This window comes from Phascolarctos cinereus, unplaced genomic scaffold (genome assembly GCF_003287225.1).
Source record: "Phascolarctos cinereus isolate Bilbo 61053 unplaced genomic scaffold, phaCin_HiC Scaffold_5;HRSCAF=322, whole genome shotgun sequence".
In the NCBI taxonomy this organism is placed as follows: domain Eukaryota; kingdom Metazoa; phylum Chordata; class Mammalia; order Diprotodontia; family Phascolarctidae; genus Phascolarctos; species Phascolarctos cinereus.
In genome coordinates, this window is record NW_027555958.1 from 301765394 (window position 1) to 301786708 (window position 21315).

At 45.9% G+C, this 21315-nt stretch overlaps 1 protein-coding gene across 1 annotated transcript; it reads right to left on the bottom strand.

Moving 5' to 3' along the window:
- Positions 1 to 2472: 2472 nt before the first annotated feature.
- Positions 2473 to 21020, bottom strand: CCR7 (C-C motif chemokine receptor 7). Its single transcript, XM_020997580.2, has 3 exons — positions 20913 to 21020; positions 10322 to 10371; positions 2473 to 6120 (listed from the first exon to the last, which is right to left on the bottom strand). The coding sequence occupies exons 1-3, from the start codon at positions 20920 to 20922 to the stop codon at positions 5056 to 5058; spliced, it is 1125 nt and encodes a 374-aa protein (XP_020853239.1). The 5' UTR covers positions 20923 to 21020; the 3' UTR covers positions 2473 to 5055.
- Between the last annotated feature and the right edge of the window lie 295 nt (positions 21021 to 21315).

A 21315-nucleotide genomic window follows, 5' to 3' on the forward strand; every position in this document is an offset into this window, starting at 1 on the left:
TATCTTGTGATGGGGGAAGAGTTCCTTCCCCTTCCCTTTACCCAACAGCTATTGTAGCTTCTCACATATGGCCTTCATCTGCCTCTTCTACTTTACATTTCTTTCTTTGAGGATAGGTGACTGGATAGTGATCATGAAAAGTAGGCTTTTGGGGCAGTGTTTACCTTGGGAATTTGTGAGTTCCTGAGCTCCTCAGCTGGAACTTCCTGGCAGCTGGAGGAGTTTTCTGAAACTATGCTCTTGGAGAAGAGCACTTAGAGTATGAGTTCAAGGTAGGCCCTTACTTGCACAAAGACATGGACTTTGAAGGAGTTCTATTGTTTGATTTCCTTTAGTCTCCACTGCTTAGATTCTCTTTGAACCTGGGCCACAGGAGAACGCACAGAGCTGGATGAAGTGACCGAGTCCATGGCCAGGTTTGGGGTTAGCTGATGGCTTCCTTAAAGATCAAGTCACAAGGAAGGATAGATGTCCCCTAAGCCCAGGTAGGGTGAGAGAAGTCAGGGTGAGCACTGCTGTCATATGGAAGAGCCCCTCAGCACTGATTGAATTAGGTATAGAATACAATAGGCAGCTAGGCAGAGCCTTGGATAGAAAGCTAGGCCTGAAATCAGGAAGACCTGAATTCAAATCCAGCCCCAGACACATACTAGCTGTGTGATCCTGGGCAAGTCAATTAACCCTGTTTGCCTTAGTTTCCTCTTCTGTCAAATGAGCTGGAGAAAGAAATGGCAAACCATTCCAGTATCTCTGCCAAGAAAACCCCAAATGAGGTCATGAAGAGTCAGACATGACTGAAATAATTGAATAAGAGGTGTGTGTGTGTAGGGCGAATAAAGGGATCATGATCTGGGAGATGTTTTCATTTGGTTTCTTTTTTGTTTTACTCTATCATGGCCTCAGGGAATCTTGGCTAGCTTCTTCAAAAGCTGGACAGATTTACAGTTCTGGTTTGGGAACTTGGACTCTAACTTTTGGGGGTGGGGTGGGGAGTGGGGAGACATGGGATGTGCCTACTTTACCACTTGTTAACATCTATCACTTAATAAGGGTCAGCTAGGTGGTATAATGGATAGAATGTTGAACTTGGGGAGAGAAAGATCTGAGTTTGAATCTTGCCTTAGATACTTACTTGCCTCTCCTGGGCAAGCTATTTTACCTCTGCCTCAGCTTACTCATCCGTGAAATGTTTAATAACAGCACCTACCTTCCCAGGGGTGATACATACATACATACATACATATGTACATACATATATACATACATATATATTTATAAACCTTTATGTCAGGGGTTCTTAGCCTGGAGTCTATGAACTTGCTTTAAAAATATTTCATTGCTGTATTTCAATATAATTGGTTCCCTTTGCAATCTTATGTATTTCATGCATTTAAAAACCTTATTCTGAGAAGGTGTCCATTGACAGCGCCAGACTGCCATAGGAGTCCATAATACACAAAACAAGTTGAGAAGCCCTGCCTTAAAGGGTTGCTGTGGGTAAGTCATTCTTTTGACCTTAGCTTTTTCATCTGTAAAAATGGCAATAATAACGTTTGCATGTTCTACTTCATAGGCTTTAGAGTAGTGAGAGGGAGAAGATACAACCATTTCATTTTGCAGATGAGGAAACTGACGCCTAGAGAGATTATGTATTAAAGCTGGGTGGGATTCAGACAGAGGTTTCTTGACCCCAGCATCAGGGCTTGATCCTACCATATCCTCTGTTCCCAGGGCTGCTGTGAGCAAGTGCTTTGTAATCCTTAAAAGGGGGTAGAAATGTGTGTGTTTTATTTTCCAGGTGGGGAACAGGAACTATAATGTTCTAGCTTTTGAGCTTAGGTAGAAGGGAAAACAGGAGGGCTGTCTTGATGCAAAGCATGGGGAAGGAAGGTGAGTGAATCAGAATGGGAGATGCTAAGTGAGTGAGAAAGGAAGAGGGGGTGGAGGCTGGACTCTTCCGTGGGGACTTTCACTTGTCACTGGGTCACCCCAATCCCACAGTAACTTGGTGGGTGTTTTGGTCTTTAGGCAGCCCCAAGGCAAAGTCAGGACCTTGAGCTCATAAGGCCGTGGGGGGTGCGGATGTGTGTGTGTGGGAAGGAATGAACAGGGCTGGGACGTTTGTTTTCTTTGCAAATGTTTGGAGGCCCAGGCTCATTCTTTGAAGATGAAGCGTGGTGTTTGTGTGGTTTGGGTGACTGCCTTCTTCATGCCTGCTCCAGGCCAGTCTTCCCATTTAGTGATGCCATCTTTTGTGCCATCTGTAACTCGATCTGTAATTCGATTAGTGTGTGTGCATACAAGTGCAAACACAAGCATCCGGGCAAACGCATGTGCGCATGCATTGACAGTCTCACAGAAAGAGGCATGTGTGCCCACATACACAGAGGTATGCATGGTGCCACCCCCACCCCACTTTGCCCCAGCATACGTCAACACATGTACACACATCAGCACATGCACACAGATGCACACGCTGCAGACAGTTTTAATATTTAACGTTGTTACAGCAAAGTCAGTTCCCTAGCAGAGAGGGGCTTTGTGTGCTGGGATCATTCCTTTCCTGGAGTTGCCTTGCAGGCCTGGAGAGCCGCTGACAAATTGTGCTCCCTGGCTCAATCCATCCCCAGAGGAGGGTAATGTAATGTGGTTATGAGATTAGAGAATGAGCCTCATTACCAGACAGGCTTCATTTTAAACAGTCTCGCTTTCCCTTTAGAAAAATAGATGAACAGGACTGTTTCCATAAGCCTCCCAATCTTCCTTCTCCATTTGTCACCTGGCTGTAGTTGTTAACCACTCTCCCTCCCCTTCCCCTTTCCCTTCCCCAGTGTCTCCAGCCCACTTTTCATACATCACTGGGTCTACAAAGGTCCTTCACTCCCCCTCACTCCCCCCCAACCACTGAAATCACAGGTTCTTCCTGCAGAGATGAGGTCTAAGACAATTTTAAGACCAGCAATGAGACATTCCTGTCCCCCCCCCCCCCATTTCCAAGTAGGTTTGCAGAAGCAGAGTCAACAGCTCCCTCTTCCACTCCCCTTCCCCCACCTACAATGGGGTCCTGCTCCACAGAGAAGCTGGGGATCCACGGTGGGTGCTGTTGGCATAAGGCCCATTCCTAGCATTGTCTATGGACTGGTCAGACTTGGGTCAAATACTGAGTAGCTTTCCCCAGGGTACTCCTAACTCTAGGGTGTATAGGGGGGACCCATTCCATAATTCCAAGAAGAAGCTCGAGTCATGAAACTGAGGGTAGAAATAGAATCAATAAACCAAGGAGTCTCTCTAATGACAGTTTGGAATTCTCCCTCTCCCCCATGTACTAAAGTCTCAGGAATAGAGCTAATATTCTTCCTGGTCTGTCCAGAATATTGGACCATTGTGGAGGTTGGAGGATGCTTATTATTTTTTGGGTGGGCAATTGGGGTTAAGTGACTTGCCCAGGGTCACACAGATAGTAAGTGTCAAGTGTTTGGTCTGAGGTGGGATTTGAACTCAGGTCTTCCTGACTCCAGGGCCTGTGCTCTATCTACTGAGCCACCTAGCTGCCCAATGAGGATGCTTATTTTCACGAACAGAATTCCCTAGATGCAGAATTCCCACAAATTCTGGTTACTGTGGGAATCTGGGCATTCCTTAGCAAGTCCCAATTCATTCTGGTGGGTGGATATCTGGAGAGTCCACAGGACAATGCCTAGGTTTCAGAAGAGGGGCATGTTATCTGCCCTACTTCCTCCTTCACACCAAGGCCATACAGATCATTGGTTATGGCAGCTGGTTCCTGACAGTGGGGACTGTCAGCTTGGTAGGGATCATAAACCTGGGTTTCCAAGGGAATGTGAGGAGGGAGTGGGTCTGGGAGGGAATGCCCAGGTGGGGAATGGCTGATTGCAAAACTAGAATCCTTCTCATTCTCAGTTTGCAAAACATCTCCTTTTTTTATTGAAAAAAGCTATTGTTTTCTTAAGAGAAAACATTTATTTGTGTGCATGTGGAAAATGTTTTCCTAATGAAATGGAAGCTGATGCTCAGCCGAGTATGACAAAAATCTTCCTCTGCCCACTTTAAAGACAACAGGGGAATACATCTATGGAATTTGAGTAGAAAGCATTGTTTTCCTGTTTTCCTCCTGCCTGGAGCCAAACAGAGATTGGGGTTCGGTGCATTCCAGCCTGGTTCCACAGGCCAAGGCAGGAAAAAGTGGGTTTGGCTTTGGAAACTCTTCTGACCTGCAGAAGTAATCCCACCCACCCTCTGCCCACTCCTTATGAACACAGAGTCAGGGTTAGGAGAGGGAGACCAGCCCTACTCAAGACTAGTTCAAGTGTAACTGAAAGTTGAGTCTTGGCTGGGGGTGAAGTGAAGGAATCATAGTCCAGAATTGGACCAAATGCAAAAAGTATGGGGGCAGTGGTTGGAGTCAGACACAGTCAAGTTTTACTCCTTTCCCCCCTAAGACAAAGCAGGTTTTGTACTGTCTCTTGTCCAGGTAAAATAGTCTTGTTCTCTGAGGAAATTTGCTTCAGCCCTCAGGGATCCCTGAAGAGTGTTTTTCCTCCAACATCCAAGAGCAGTTTCATTCTGAGATTTTAGCTTTTCACCTCATCTCCCCACAACCCCACCCCTACTAGGCCCTTTCCTAGCCCCAGGCCACTTCCAACTCTCACTTTTAGATCTTGAGGATAACCCAAGCATCCTGAGCTCTGGTGTTAGCTGTCAATACACCTCTTTTCTCCCTTTTGTTAGGGTTGATGTGGTTGGCTCAGGCTGGCTTCTCAGGTGGGTATTTTCTCTGGTTGAAGCACCAAGAAAAACCTCTATAGTGAAGTATGAGAGAGAGAGAGAGAGAGAGAGAGAGAGAGAGAGAGAGAGAGAGAGAGAGAGAGAGAGAGAGAGAGAGAGAGAGAGAGAGAGAGAGAGAGAAAGAGAGACCCTTTTCCAACCCTAGCAGCTTTGAAATTCTTGGTCTTAACTGTCTAAGCAGCTGTAGCCACTTGGGACAAGAGGGCAATGGGGTCCTTGGGGATAGGTTTGAATCGGGGAGATGATTCTCTAAGGGGAGAAGGTGGTGGTGGTCTCTGCCTCCATACTCATGGAGAAGCGTCGATTCTGTCGGCACGAAGACAAGTGCAGAAGGCGCTCTTGGCTAAGGCAGCCGAGGGTCTTGAGAAGCTTGAAGAGATCTTGGCGGAACTTGACACCGATGAAGGCGTAGAGGAAAGGGTTGAGACAGCAGCGCAAGCATGCGAGGCTGTAGGTGATGTCGCTGGCTATGTCCAGTTGCTTGCTGTGTTCACAGTCAGTAGAAGTTTTGTTGAGGGCCGCCACAGTCTTGGCCAGGACCACACCATTATAGGGCAGCTGGAAGACGATGAAGACAATGACCACGGCAATGATGACTTTGATAGCCTTGTTGCGCTCAAAGTTGCGGGCCTGCAGCAGCGTACGGATGATGATGAGGTAGCAAGAGAACATGACCAGCAGTGGGATTAAGAAACCTATCACCATCTGAGACACCTGGATGATGGTCGTGAAGGTCACCAGGTCTTCGGTCACCAGTGAACAACGCCCATTCTTCAGGACATTGCTGTAGATCAGCTCTGGGGTGGAAAAGAGGAAGGCCAGCATCCAGACCACACCGCAGGAGATCTGGCTGATGAGGATGATGCGGGTCCTGTGGCGGTGGGCTGAGACAGCCTGGACGATGGCGAAATAGCGGTCAACGCTAATGCATAGCAACAGGAGCATGCCACTGAAGAAACTCATTTTGTATGTACAATAGACAATTTTGCAGAGGATAGGGCCAAAGATCCAGGACTTGGCAGCGCTGACTGCCCAGAAGGGCAGTGTCAAGAGGAAAAGGATGTCAGCGAGGGCCAAGTTCAACAGGTAGATGTCAGTCATGGTTTTGAGCCTCTTAAAATATATATAGGTCAGCATGACCAGCCCATTGCCCAGCAGTCCCACAAAGCAGATGACTGAGTACATGGTGGGCAGAAACCAGGCTTTGAAATCCCGGACATCTTTTTTGTAGCAGAGGGATTCAAACTGGCTGTAGTCCACCGTGGTGTTTTCATCACTGTAGTCATCGGTGACTCCATCATAGCAAAGGCAGACCTATGGGTGGGATGGGAAGGAGAAAGCAGGGAATAAAGGGAAAACAACATCTGGTTTATTCTGGGGGCTGTAAATAGTGGAAAAGGAAAGAAGTCTACCTAAAGACCCAGGAGTAGGGAATGGGAGCAAGTGATTGAGCTTCCCTTGATTACTCATAGAGTGGAACTCAATTTACACTCGTCTCTAGGTTGTTTTATGAGTGGTTGATTGTCATTTCCTAAGTATGGACGTTTCTGTTCTGTTTTTCTGATTAGACAGAAGCACTCTGAGGACAGGGACCTTGTCTCCTTCATGTTTGATATTCCCCCTAAAGCACGCAATACGTGGCCTTGAACAGTAAGCCTGCTGAATAATTAGGGGGTGATTTCAGGATGCTATATAATAGACTTGAGTCAGGAGATCTGAGTTCAAATCCCAGTTCTGACAGACACCAGGTTACTAGCAGACTAATGGTCACTTTACCTCTCTGAGACTAGTTTCTTCATCTGTAAAAGGGAGATAATAATATCTTCAGTATCTACCTATCTCAAAGTTCCTATTTTGGAGATCAAATAAGATAATAAAAAGCATGTTACCCACCTCAAAGTACCACGTACGTGTTAGCTATTTTTATGCCATGGCAAAGATTTAAATATATAATATAGATCGACAAGGTATTTATTAAGCACTTACTATGTGCCAGGCACTGTGCTATTTATAGTATTTAACATATGCTATATATTTAAATATTTGATGAATGAATGAATGACAGGAGCAACTTGGTGGGAGGTGTGGCTATTATTTCTTCCTTCCCCCTAGCCCCAGCACCTGCTTCTACTGTGCCTGTCAAGGTCCATCTCTGTTTCCCCAAACCAGCTGTCTGTGCCCACAAAAGGAAATAGAGGCCTCTCTCTCTCTCTCTCTCTCTCTCTCTCTCTCTCTCTCTCTCTCTCTCTCTCTCTCTCACAACACACACACACACACACACACACACACACACACACACAGAGACACAGACACAGACATACACACTTATACATTATCTCTCTGTCTGTGTCTCTTACAGACCTTTTCAATCTATAGGACCCAATTCATTCTTTCTTCTTTCTTTTTTTAAGCTCATCTGCCTATCAGGGCAGAGTTCAGGTGGCCTGCAGTGATTTTATTGATGAGGGGGAGGGCATGTATGTGCTACTCAGCAGAGTATTAGAGAGGACTCTGAGGTTGGGGCCCCAGGGAATCCCAGAGAACTAGCAAAAACAGCAATCTAACTTGAATCCCAAGAACCTAGGCCTAAGCTCAGGTTCTAGTTTAAGCTGTTTGTACCTTGCTCAAAAATGTTTGGCTTCCTGAAAGCTGACTTTCTTTTTCATTTTTTCTTTTTACAATGCCTTGTAATCAGTAGACACTTCATAAATGCCTGCTGGCTTAGCTTGGCTTGGACTAGTTGCATTCCTGGCCATAGGCAAGGGGAGGGATGAGATAATGGACCCTTTGTCTGAGTTTTTCTGTTTGGTATTTTGATGATAATAGCTCACTTTTTGCAGAGTACTTTCTCCCTATAGCCCTAAGAGGTGGAGAGTACAAGATGAGGAAACAGTCTCATAAAGGTTAAATAACAGTATCAGAAAATGTGAGAGCTGGAAGACAGCTTAGAGCTAGCTCATCTAGTCCAATCCCCTCATTTATAGATAAATATCTTAAAGAGATGACCTGCCTATGATTGTACAGCTGGGTAGCGTTGGAGGTAGAATATGAACATGGATCTTCTGGCCCACCTATTTGCTACTCTGCCTCCCATTGAAGTCAGCATCCATCCTTTCCTCTAGCCTAGGTCATTCTTAGAGTAGGTATGACCCAAAGTAGGTCTATTATTCAGTTAGAGTGGTATATTCCAGGGACAGAATCTTCAGAAACATCGAGTAGCCCAGACCCCAGCCTCCTCTCTCCCCTCCCCAGATGCCTAGGCACATTCTCTCTGGTCTCCCCAAAGCCTGAGGCTCCGAGCAACCCCTGAATGTTGTATGACCCTCTCAGCTTAGGCCTCCCTTCTGTCCTCTCCCTGCAGAGAGGGCTCCCTGGCCCTCCTCCTCCCTCCCTTCCTCCTTCTCCAGCTCCTCTGCTTATCCTCTCAGGCTCTCCCTGTACACCACTGCTGTAGCCCACAGCCCACCACATCCTGTTCCACCTGAGCCGACTCCCTCATGTAAAAGGGAAATACAAGCCACAACTCCTGTTCCCTCAATCCTCCACCCCCTCCCCCAAGCCCCAACCTTTAAACTCTCACTGCCAGAAATATAGCTGCTGCATAGCCCTCTAGTAAGAGGAAGAATCACAGAACCTCAGAACTTGAAGAGGCTTCAGAAAGAAGCCAGCTAGGCCTACCCTTACCTTCCAAGAACTGGTCACTCAGCCTCTACTTGGAGATCTCTAGAGAGGGGTACCCCATTCCCTCCCAAGGCAGCCCATTCACCTTTGGGAAAATGCTCAGTTTTGTTTTGTTTTTTTCCTTTCCATTGAACAGAAATCTGCCAATCCCGCCCACTATACCTAGTTCCATCCACTGGGGCCAATCTGGACAAAACTAATCCTGCTTCTATCTGACTTCCCAACAAGTTCTTGAAGACAGCTATCGTGTTCATCCTAAGTCTAGGGCACAGACAAGAGAGAGGGAGGCCTCACTCAAAGATGTGGAGCCCAAGTACCAGCAGCCCTCTGGCCTAGGCTTTCAGGAATGGACAATGATTTGAAATTTAATTCTGGACTTTGTTTCTGGAAAGCTGCAGCTCTGGCTACCTGGATATGTGGAGAGTCAAACTTGGGGATTTTTTGTGCTAATTTTGTGTCTTGTTCTGATGTTGGTCAGCCTTTTGTGTCTAACTCACTCACTTCCTCAGGGCCTTCTTGTGAACTACCAGTGTCCACCTACACATTAGACTTGGATTCAATCAGGGATTTTTGACCTAGGGTCCATGGATAGATTTTAAAGGTCAGGTGAGGCTATAAACTTGGATGGGAAAAAAAAATGACATCCTTTTTTGATTTCCTTCAATTATTTAAAAACATTTTTCTAAGAATGAGTCCCTAGGCTTCACCACATTGCCGAAGGAATCCAGACACACAAAAAAAGGTTAAGGCCCCCTAAGTAGATTAGATGACCCCTAAGGTTCCTTTTGTGCTCAATTTTCTGAGCTGAGCTCAGTTTCTTCTTCTGGAATGTAAGCCCCCTGAGGGCAGGCTCTGTTTTGGTTTTTTGTCTTTGAGTCCTCAGCACCCAGCATTGTGCCTGACACATAATAGGTGTCTGACATTTATGTTGGGTTGAATTGAATCTATAAAATGGGAACTAACTAACACTTAAATCGACAGAATTGTTACTAATGTCAGTGTCAAATGTCAGTGATGAAATGATAATAATTCTATCTCCCGCCTTATGTTCGGCACACTAGTTTTGTGGTTCTTTCAGTGATTTTTTTTCTTCTTCTCCCTCCCCCATCTCACCTAGGGTTTGGGTTGATTCTATCTATTTCACGAATGAGAAACTGAGATCTGAGAGATGCACTTTGCAGATGAAAGTTGGGAGGATGATTATGAAGTATGGAAAACTTGAGGTCACTAAGACATGCTTAGATTATCAGACTAAATGTGCTCCCTCCTCCTACCCCTCTCCCCTTGCCCACATGAAGTTTTGTACTCTTAGGCCTTATTTAAGTGTGTGTGCTTGTTTGTGAGTGAAAACAAAAGTTTTGTCCTTGGTGGTGCAGTGGAATGGGGGCTGGGTTTAGAGTCAGAAGGCTTGGGTTCAAATGCTGGCCTTCGAATGCATCACCATGGGCAAGTCACTTACCCTTTCTCTTTGGACCTCCCTTTCCTCATCTGCAAAATGAGATGGGTGGTCCAGATGACCTCTAAGGACCCTTTAAATCCCTGCTCTGATGATCTATGTCTTTTTATACTGATTTTTATGCTGCCCCTCTCTGAAAGTACACAAGGTGTGTCTTTAATTTCAGTCTCTCCAGAGGAGAGAGGATGGTAATACTCTGCTCTTCCCTCATGAAGGAGCTTGAGGAAATATGACCTAGGATTGTATGACTTCCCCAGTTTGGGGAGCAGGGAGGATGAGAGATAGGGGTGCTGTTGTAAAACAGGCTCTATTATTACCCTCTAATCTAAGGCTCTCTCCATCAGACCCCCTACTACTGGCTTGGTGAGGAACTCTTACCTGACAAATAACAAGCAGGGTCACCACCATTACATTCTGCATCCCTTTTCCTACAGAAGATAAAAGACATAACATTAGCAGTTGGACTGGGGTTTTTTTGGTGAATTTGTAGTTAATAAATCACGGTATAGTGTAAAGGTTTTTAACTTCTTTTCTTATGTCATGGACCCCTTCAGCAGCTTGGTGAAGCCTATGGAGGGGTGGACCCATTCCCAAAATGATGTTTTTAAATGCATAAAATAAAATACATAGGCCAAAAGAGGAAACTATATGAAAAAAATAGTTATTTTTTCACATCTAGTTCATGGACCCCTTGAAATCTATCCATGGGGGGAGAGGAAAGGGGAGGGGGCAGGAGGAGGTCCATAGGAGGAGTATTAGACAGTGGAGGCATGGGTTCCAAATCCTGTTCCCTGACACATCTTACTTTGTGTCCCTGGGCAAGTTATTTAATCTCTCTGAGCCTCAACCTTCTCATCTGTAAAAGGACAATAGCTGACATTTATAAAAAGCTTTGGGGTTTGCAAAGGGCTGTGCTGTTCAGACTGCTTATTGGAAGGATGAACAGTGAAGCTTAAATACTTTGGTCACAAAATACGAAGACAGGACTCATGGGAAAAGATCCTGATGCTGGAAAGATTGAAGGTGAATGGAGAAGAGGACAGCAGAGGATGAGATGGATCGAGAGTGTCATAGAAGCAACAAGCATGAGCTTGGACAGACTTCAGAGACAGTGGAGGAGAGAAAGGCTTGGAGTGCCGTGATTCATGGGGTCACAAAGAGGAGGATAAGATGGAGTGAACGATCTACAATGCTGTTCATACATTAACTCGTTTGGGCTTCACGGCAACCCTGTGAGACAGGTACTACAAGAGCAATGGCATTATCCCCATTATGTGCAGTTGTTTTGGTCATGTCCAACTCTTTCTGACCCCTTTTGGGGTTTTCTTAGCAAGAAGACTGGAGTGGTGTGCCATTTCCTTTTCCAGCTCAATTTACAGATGAGGAAACTGAGGCAAACAGGGTGAAGTGACTTGTCCAGGGTCACACAGCTAGTAAGTGTCTGAGACCGGGTTTGAACTCAGGTCTTCCTGACTCTAGGCCTGGCTCTCTACTGTGCTACCTAGCTACCCTATCCCCATTATTCATATAATGAAATCGAGGTTCATAGTGGTTAAATGAACCTGCCCATGGTCCCATGATTAGGAAGTATCTGAGTTGGAATTTGAACCCAGGGCTTCCTGGCTCCAAGTTCAGAACTCCTACTATACCACACTTGCTTCTTAGTATCATTCCCTCCCCTCCCCCTTCCCCACCCAAAGTATTAAGTGTTGTTTTGAGGATCAAGTGAGATCATGCATGGAAAGGGTTTTTGCAAAGCCTGAAGTACTATGTAAATGTCAGCTCTTATTTTTAAGCTCCCCTGTTCCTTATTAAAAAGAGGAGAGAGGAGAAGAGATGCTGGGAACTTTCATCATGGGCACTGCTACTACGCACTGTGTTTGTTAAGACAGAACATCAGAACCAGATTGTGCCTCCAAATGCCTGGCCAGCTGCCCAGCCCACTCCCCTTGCTCTCTCCTTCTCCTCCCCTCCCCAACAGCTGCCTCTATGTCCCAGTCCAGATCCATCTCTTCAAGGGGAGGTACAGGGCCCCTTCCCTACCTCCTGGAGGCTCTTTCGATTCCCCCTTAGAAGTTTCTAATCTGGGGTAGACCCACTTCCAGCTGAGTTAGAACTGACTCTGGCTCCTCTCCTCTCCATCTCCCACAGCCATGAGGCAGGGCTATGAGAGCCAGGGCCAGGCTGAAGTTTTGCTCAAAATAGCCATCCAGGGAGAGTTGTCTTGGGTCCAGGTGTTTCTGCAGAGATCTGATGCCACCAGTCAGGTGCTCTGGGTCTCTACTGAGTGGGGCTGGCCAGCTTGGGAAATAAATTTGTGAATGAAGTTGGGTGGGGTGACTGGGTTCACTTATTTCATTAACCACTTGATGGGGAAGGGGTCCCTCAGTTCCATACCCAGTCAGAAACAATTTCCCCTTTAGCCAGAGTCTTCTCCTCTCATATACCAAAGTGTGTTATTGCCCCCCCCCCAACCCCAGGAGCTGAGAGAAGAGGACTCACATAGAAGGTGATAGAGAAGTAGTGGTAGATTGGGGAAAACCGCAGCTGGACTGGGAGTCAGATGACTTTGGATTTGAATTTGACCCTTGTGCCTTGTACTACTGTGGGCAAGTCCCTCCCCCATTTCTTAAAATAAGGAAGTTGAATTAGATGATCTCTAAGACCCCTTCTAGCTTTAGATTCAAGGTTCCAAGTCCCTAGAAGCCTGGGGGCTGGGGTATTCTTTGATGAGGAGAAGTGGTAGGGAGGAGACCACCAGTGCTCCCAAATTAAATTTTCTTAAAGGCTGTTCAATGGGCTAATACTTTGTGTGTGTGTGTGTGTGTGTGTGTGTGTGCGCGTGCATGTGTGCGCATGTGCACATGCGAACATACGTGCCCTACATGGATTTGTGGGGGGTTAAGAGACATGTTCATGCTGACCATAAAGAAGGTCAGACGCTGCTGGGGGATATCAGGAGACTTCAGACTGGGCTTAACCAGGGTCCTGTGGTACCAGGCAGACGAGGAGACCAGGACCACAGGGTCAGAGCAGTGTCAGAAGATCTTCAGATGGACATAGCAATCCCTCCTGGGCTCTTCTTTAAGGCTTAGGAGTCAGGAAGGGTCCTAGAAACCTTTTTCTCAGAGGTTGGGGAAGATGAGTTTGAATTTAAAGGGCTGCCCACATTAAGAGCTAGCATTTATGTAACACTTTAAAGTTGGCAAAATGCTTTACCAATATTATCTCATTTTATCCTCACAAGCTTTGGGGGTGGGTGCTATTGTTATCTTGCTTTACAGATGAAGAAACTGAGGCAGAAAGTTTTTAAAGTAACTTGCCCAGAGTCACACAGCTAGGAAGTGCTGGGTTTGAACTCAGGTCTTCCTGACTCCAGGTCCAGAGCTCTAACCATTGTGCAACCTAGCTGCTTTTCCATGTTTGACCTTGGGCAAGTCACTTCCCCCTCTGGGCTTCAGTTTTCTTTAAAAAATAAAATAAAATGAAGATGTAGGAGAACATGATCTTCAAGGTCCCTTTCGGTTCCATGTTCCTTTTTGGGGAGGGTGACTTGAACACGGACAGGGCGCTTCTCTCCCTACTTTGAGCTGGAGAAATGTGACCCACTCTTGCACTTCAGAAGCCTTTAAGAATTAGGGCTGTTCACAGGTATTCACTCCCCACCTGCCAACCCTGGGTGCAGTTTCCCTCTGGAGTTGTTTCCTTGTCTACACCGCCACCTACTGGAAATGATTTGACAAGACAACTAAAATTGACGCTGCCCCTGGGGGCAAGGGAAAGGGGTTTTTTGGGCTAGGGGGTGGGGAGTGGGGAAGGTGGTTGTGATTCCCTGGACTGTCCTTGGGGAAAGAAGGAAATGGATCCAAACAACAAAAAGGAGTAGAACTCTCTGTCTCCCTAAATTGGCCATACTGTCTCACCCAAGTCCCCTGGCTATCATGGGTTCCAGGTCCTGGGTTCAAATCCCCCACCTTGCTACTTGCTACCTATGTGACTTTGGGTAGGTAAATCACACATCCACTCTGTGCCTCAGTTTCCTCCTTTGTAAAATGAAGGATGTTGGATTAGATGGCCTCGAAGGTTCCTTCCAGTTTCAAATCTATGATCTTATAACTTTCCCCACCCAAAGTCAAACACTGGCAAATATTAAGGACATCAAGAAAATGAGGGAGAAGCTATTTTGAGTTTCCTTGAGGAAAACTATCACCTACTTCAACTGGTTGGGGAACTGGGCCAAGGTAAGGGGAGTCAGATATAGTTAATCAGTGAGGAGACTCACAGAGGATTGTCTAATCCAGGGATTCTTTACCTTTTTTTTTTGTCATGGACCCCTTTTAAAGGGCAGTCTGGAGGAGTCTATGAACCCCTTCTCAAGATAATGTTTTTGAATGAGAAAAAAGTTTCTTGTTCAGTTGTTTCAGACTCTTCATGACCTTATTTGGGGTTTTCTTGGCAGAGATACAGGAGTGGTTTGCCATTTCCTTCTCTGGCTACAGATGAGGAAACTGAGGCAAATAGGTTCAAGTGACTTGGCCAGGGTCACACAACTAGTTCATGTCTGAGGTCAGATTTGAACTTATCAGTCTTCCTAATTCCAAGCCCAGCGCTCTATCCTCTGCATCACCTAGCTGTCCCATGTGAAAAAATACAGGGATTATAAAGGAAACCAATTCTAATGAAACAATTATCAAAATATTTTTTAAAAGCAAATTTGCAGACCCCAGGTTAAGGCTTCCTAATCATCCAATCCAACCTGACCAAAAATCAGGAGGCTACCCCGGTTCTGTCTGGAAACTCTAGCAATGGGGAACTCATCTGCCAGAGCCATCCATTCCCTGCCTGTTGCATCAGAGGATTTAAGAGCTGGGTTAAAATGTGGAAGAGATTTGGAAGGACCTGAAAAGTTTGTTTCAATAGACATTTATTAAATACCTGTGTCTACAGAGATAAAAGAAGACACAATTCTTGCCTGCAAACAGTTTACAATCACCTAGCAACTTTCATCTAGCAACAATCCATCATTTTTACCACCTTCATAAAGAGGAGGTGTTGTGTAGGGGAAAGAACCTCGGTTTGAATCGTGATTATTATTATTATTATTATTATTATTGGAGGCAATCTGGGTTAAGTGACTTGTCCAAGGTCCCACAGCTAGTGAGTGTCTGAGGCTGGATTTGAGCTCATCCTCCTGACTCCAGGGCAGATGCTCTGTCCAGAATCCTGATTCTTAAAACTTGTTAGTTGTGTGACCTTGGGCAAGTCAAACTGTTTGAGCCTTGTGTTCCTCAGTCTGAAAAATGTGGGCAATTCAACTTGTACTACCCATGTGATTGGGCTGTTGTGATTTATATAGTGTTTATAGAGCATTTGTGCGTCAATAACACTTTGTTAAAGGCAAAGAAACTGAGGGAACTCACAGAGGGAAAGAAAGCCCAAAGCTGCTTAGCTAATTAGTCACAGAAGTAGAATCTGGATCACCAGATTATAGATTTAGATCTATAGAGTCTATCTAGACCAGCTCACACATTTGAGGAAACTGAGGGCCCCAGAAGTTAAGTGACTTGCCCATGGTCATGTAGGCAGAAGTATTTTGAACCTACCCCCTGTAAAACTTGCATCCAGTCTCTCAGCTCAGTCCCTCTTCTCCTAGGCTTCTCTGTCTCACAGAAGTGTGTCCTCTCTCCTTCCCTCAACTCATCTCTTTCTTCTACCACTCTTTAATCCAGTAAACCTCAGTTTCCCCAGAGGATCCAGTCTGGGGCCAAGTCCATACTTGCCACACCCTGTATAAGGGGCCAGGGACGTGTGCACTGACTCATCTCAGTTAAGCTCTAAAGTTTTGTTGGACATGCAAATATCATTTAGTTACAGTTGAGAAAGTCTGTTCTGACTAGCAGTGGGAACCAAAAAAAAAAACAACCAAAAAAAAACCCCCAAGGTATCAGTAAAGTAACCGAGAGTGAGAGTTAAGACCAACAGCCTTGTTTCTTTTCCATTCTACTGCCACCCCCCTCCAACTATACCCCCTCCCTCCAGCACCTCACATGTGTCCCTTCATTCCCAGAGGGAGTTTGCCCTCTTCTGGGCCTGGGAGAAAAGGTTAAGGGTCTGGGAGGTTGGGGACAGGTTTGTTTGTTTTTTTCCTAGGAAGCGCTGGCAATAGTGGGAAGATGCAGGGGAAACCCTGTGCCTGCCAGGGATGGAGAGGTCAGTCAGCTGTTTATGAGTCAGAACCTTAATCAGTCATAGACCGATAGTTTTAAGTAGGAAGGTTGGACAGTACCAGTAAACCTGAGGGCTGGTGGATGAGATTTTGGGACATGGTTGACTTGAACATTGGGTGTTTTCTGCAACTGTTACCTGTAGCTCTTATGAAGAAATTCCCTAAAATTCCTCTCTGAGTTTTCAACAAAAGAAACTCTCCCCACTTCCTCAGCCTCAAATACAGGAGGTTGTTGGCTCTGTGAGTCTTTCACTCCCTGCTCCCCAACTCTCCTCCAAGCCACGTGCTCAGGACTTCCAGCCTGCCAAATTTTCTGGGTGCCCAAGCCGTGGCTCTGTTTGTGTGCAGTGTATGTATGTTAGGAATTGTGTTGGTAGGAAAGATCAAAGGTTCATAGGCGCCGAGCTTGAAGGTGCTTCAGAGGCTGTCCCAGTTTACATGAGAAAAACTGAGCTACAGAGAGGGGAGGTGATTTGCCCAAGATTCTACAAGTAACAAATATCAAAGGTGAGATTTGAACCTGGGTTCTTTGACTCAAAGCTAGTAGACTTTCTTTGATACCACATCATGCAAAGGAAAGGGAAAGTACTGCTGGTTGGGAGCCAATCTCCTTCAAAAGGAGGAGGCATCCTTTGGGGTTAGGGGTTAGGCAGGGAAGCTTGAGTCAATGACAAAAACCCTCTCACACTGAGAGCTTATTGGCAGATACCACGTTTTATGTGTACATGTCTGTATTCTCTAGCCTTTCACCCCATTGCCATGCTCATTTGCCCTCTCTTATCTCCTCTGAATTCTGTTTTCTTTCTCATTGCCACCACAACTATTATGCTCCCTAACCCCCCTATTCCTTGGAACATTTTGAACTCCAGAGGTTCTGCCTGGCACTAAAGATTAGGGGGTCTGGAAATCAACCAGCCTTTCAGATAGCTACAAGCCCGGGTTCAGGAACAGTGGGATGCTCAGGCCAGCAGTACTAAAGATGATTAAAATGATAACAATAAGAGCAGCAGCAACAGCAACAATGACAGAGCTCTAGACTCTAGGAGAAGGGCTCTTTTGAGGAAATGCTCTAGAGGTCTTTAAAGCTGGCCCTTGATTATGCATGAGCTTTGGGAGAGGAGGAGCCTGGACAATGAGATTTTTGCCTTGGTTTTCTCCTCTATAAAAGAGGTTAGATTTGATGATCTCTATAATCCCTTACATCTCTGGCATTCTGATTCTGTCCCTAAACCTAAACCTCATTTTATGTGAATGTTCCCCCATTAGATTGTTAAGTTCCCTGAGGACAAAGTCTCTGGACTTTCTCCCTTTACATCTCCAATGTGGTGTACATACAAGTTTTTAATAGACTTGAATTGTTTGAACTTTCTCTTCTACCACACCTGCTGCCAGTCAGAGCTTTTTGCTGAGAGCCAAGCAGGCTGTTTGACTTTCTCTTTTTGTTGTGGGAAAACAAGATTGAGTAAATCAGCAAATCTATATTAGGGGATAGGTGGGAAAGAAGGGAGTCCTGTAATCTGAACAGTCTGCATCCAGGCTAGTTGAACCCTGGACAATGGGGAAATAGTCATATCAGTTAAGCTAGTGAGTCCACTGACTGTCAGAAGTTCCTCCCTCTCTCCCCACACTTGTCCCTTCCGCCCGCCTCCCTTACCTTCACTCAATGTGCATGAAAAGTTTGTATAACCTGGATAGCCACACACCATTCCTTTTCCTTTCATCCCCCAACACTTTTAGGCTTAACCTGTAATTTCATTGGCATAGGGAACTTCCAGTGAGGACTCTCTTTCCACCAATATAGCTTGCCATCTGCTCTGTATTGTAAATTTTCCTGCAGGAATTCTAACAGTTTTTGTGTGATGGACCTCTTTGTCGGTCTGGTGAAACTCATAGAACCTTTCTCAAAATGATGGTTTTAAATGAATAAAATAAAATACACAGGATTACAAAGGAAACGAATTATGTTGAAATACATTGATCAAAATAGAGAGAAAAACAACAGCCAAGTTCATAGACACCAGATTAAGGACCCCAGTTTTAGAGAGTTGTCTGAAGCACTGAGTAGTTGAATGACTTGCTGCAGTCATTCAGCCAGAGGACTTGAACCCAGGTCTTCCTGACCCTGTGGCCAATTTTCTACCCATTAAGCCAGACTGTCTCTTTTGCTGTCTTATGCTGTTAAAAAAAGGCACTCCAAGTGGCTGGCCTCAGTCAGTGACATTGCACGCCTGATTTCTTGGCCATCTTCCTGATTGATCCTTCCAGGAAATTGAGGGCCAGAGGAGGCCCTGGCCCATGTTCCTCCTTCCCCTCCCCCAGCACTCCTATGTCCTATTGTTTTTGAGAATTCAGACCCTGACATCTTCCCTCTGTTTATCAAAGCCGCTGAGAACAGTCGTTTCTCCCTGCTCATTCTGGTACCGAAAAGAGACATTACAGCCCCGCTTCAATTTTCATTTTGTGTAAGAGAAACTAGGCAGTTATTTTGCCCTGTCTGCCACTCCCCTATCTCCTCCTGCCCAACTCTCCCCAAATAAAATGAGTGAAACCTAACTCCCCCAATGAGGGCAACGGCCCCTGCCAACTGCCTTGGGCCCATTCTTAATAATAATAATAATAATAATAAAACCTCTTGGTGGTTTCCCTCTTCTTATCTACCCACCATATCTCTAAACTGCTCTCTCTGTCTTGGGTGAGCTGAACTCCAAGAACAAATCTCCCTCCATCATGTGATTCTATCAGGCCAGCATCCTCCAAAGCAGAGATTGGTGGGGAGCCTCAAGGCAATCCCAGGTGTGGCTGGCAGCCCTGGAAGGGTTGGAGGAAGAGATGGGGAAGGACCAGGAGCAGGACAGGTGCAAGGGCTTCAGGTTGGCAGCCTCTGAATGATGGAGTCAAGGGGGTGAGGGAGAGAGGGATGCAGCTTCAGAGAGGTGAAGGAGAAGATGCTACTGGTTTGGAGAGAGTGAGCTCCATGGTGGAATGAGAGATGTCTCTTGGGAGTTTGGAGGAGACCAGCTGGAATATATTCAGACATAGAGCACAGGATGATAGGTCATTGGGTGGAAATCCTGGTGGTTATTGGCTTTTTCAAAGCTGCTTTGCAGAAGGCTGAGTCCAGGGTTCCAGGTCTGTGTGTGTGGGGTGGGGTAGGTCAAGAACATGGTTCAGTGGCAAAGGAAGGCAAAGCAGGGTGTGCTGAAGCATCTTCACTTTTACAAGTCAGACCTCTTGTGATTTTGAGGCTACTGTGGCAGTAGCCAGCTAGCTAGTGATCTAGTTATACAGATATAGTGATCCAGGAACTCAGTCCTCCTGGCTGCCTGTTTTGACTCTCCTTTCACATTACCATGAAAAGGAGCTGATGGCTCCATGAAAATCCCCCAGAATCTTTTTGGCTCTTTTTCTTCTCCCAAAAGGACAGAACCCTGGGATATGGCCCCAAAGATTAATGGGGTTCCCTTCTCTGGTGGAATTCATCTGCCTAGGACAGGAAGGGGTTGCCTGACTAAAAAGAGGGGCTGGACTGGATAGTCTGACACTGACTGCTTCCCAAACACAACGCTATTTGCAAGCAACATATTAAAGGTAGGACGGTCCTACCTACGCCTCCATTGATATTGTCAAGCACGTTGACTGAGTCTTCCATAGCAGTCTTTATAGCATGAGAAATGGAGCTAGGGGAAGTCTGGGAGTTCCTGTCTATCCTTCTTTCCAAGCAGCATTGAAAGCTACATTTCAAATGGTTTAAAATATCTATTTTTTTCAAACTTAAGAGGTTTAGAAGCATCTGGCAAAAAATTTCCTTGGAATAGTATTCTCTCTCGGAATCTAGGGTTGAACCATAATGTTCCTGGGGCAAATTCAGTTGAGGAATGGGATTGGGGGCAATGGCACAGAGGATAGTAGTTTGGCCCTCTCACGAGGGTTAGGAAGATGGTGGCTCAGGAGAGTAGTGCCATGGTAATGGGATTCTGGTGGTAGTTATCCAAGGGCAGTTGACAGAAAACTAGGACATAATGGGTAAGTTGGTGGTTATCATGGATAGGAAGTCATGCTCACCCTGATTCCTTCCTTGCCATGTTGGCACTCTGGGACAAAGTCCCATTTGCCCCAGGCTAGTTATAGCTGGAGAGACCCTTACTTTTATGCTCAGTGGCCAAGAGATACCACTACGTCTTTTACCTGTTTCCTGTTTTCAGAGGATAAACTGCTTCTCATTCCTCTGGTCTCCAAGCTTGACCCAATATAACTCTCTTTATGGTGTCCCTCCTATCTCGGGTGGGAAAGGATGGACTCAGCCTTAAAGCCCTCAAGTGCTCTTCCTTCCCTACCCATATGAATGGGTGAGTGGTTAGTTCTAGATTCTGGTTCTACCTTTGAAGCAAAGGAGAGGAGAGGCAGTTTCTGTAGGGAGCAGTGAATTCCCAACAAACTAGATATTGTCTAGTTTGACCCTGAATGCCATGCATGGTCAGAGATCCCCACCTCACCTGATTGCAGACATTGAATTTTGAGAGCAGCTCAGCCCAGGACCCCACTGGGGATAAGCCTTCCCTCCCCATTCCACACCCAGTAAACTCCAACTGTTGTAGAGACTCAGGGAGACTCTAAAAGTGGTCTCCTTTTTTCTATCTCCTTAACAATTGACAGACCCTAAGAATTATCTCCTTGAGGGTCCTCTGTAAGCCTCTTCTTGTGAATATCAGCAAGAAAAATTTCCCCCCGCCAAAGCTTACTTACCTACGTCCATGATGCTTGCTTTGCTGTTGCCGTAATCACCAGGAGAGAGTTGCCACCCCCACCACCTCTAGCTCTGAAGCTGTGGAGGAAGCAGTGTGTAGGTTCTTTTTATTCAGTGAGTGAAGGCACACGTGATGCCTTGGCTCAGCCTCCTGCGTGGTTCCTTCTCTTTTTCCCCCACCTAATTACACTCAGGTCACACGGCAGTCCGTCCTTTGCAAAGCACCCCTGAGTCACTATTGAAAGTTCTGCATTGAGAAAGCCCCTTCTCGAGCTCTTGTGAATCCAGCTACAAGTGAGGGAAACTGGGAGGCCCTGATGATGTAATTCTGGTTGACTGCTTCATTGATCCTTCCAGTCAAGTTCTTGACTATCTATGAGTCCTGAGAAGAGCAGCAGTTTG

Coding starts and splice junctions, on each gene's coding strand:
- CCR7 (XM_020997580.2), bottom strand. Junction 6,121..10,321: donor CCCTGCTTGTTATTTGTCAG/GTAAGAGTTCCT, acceptor TCCCACCCATAG/GTCTGCCTTTGCTATGATGG.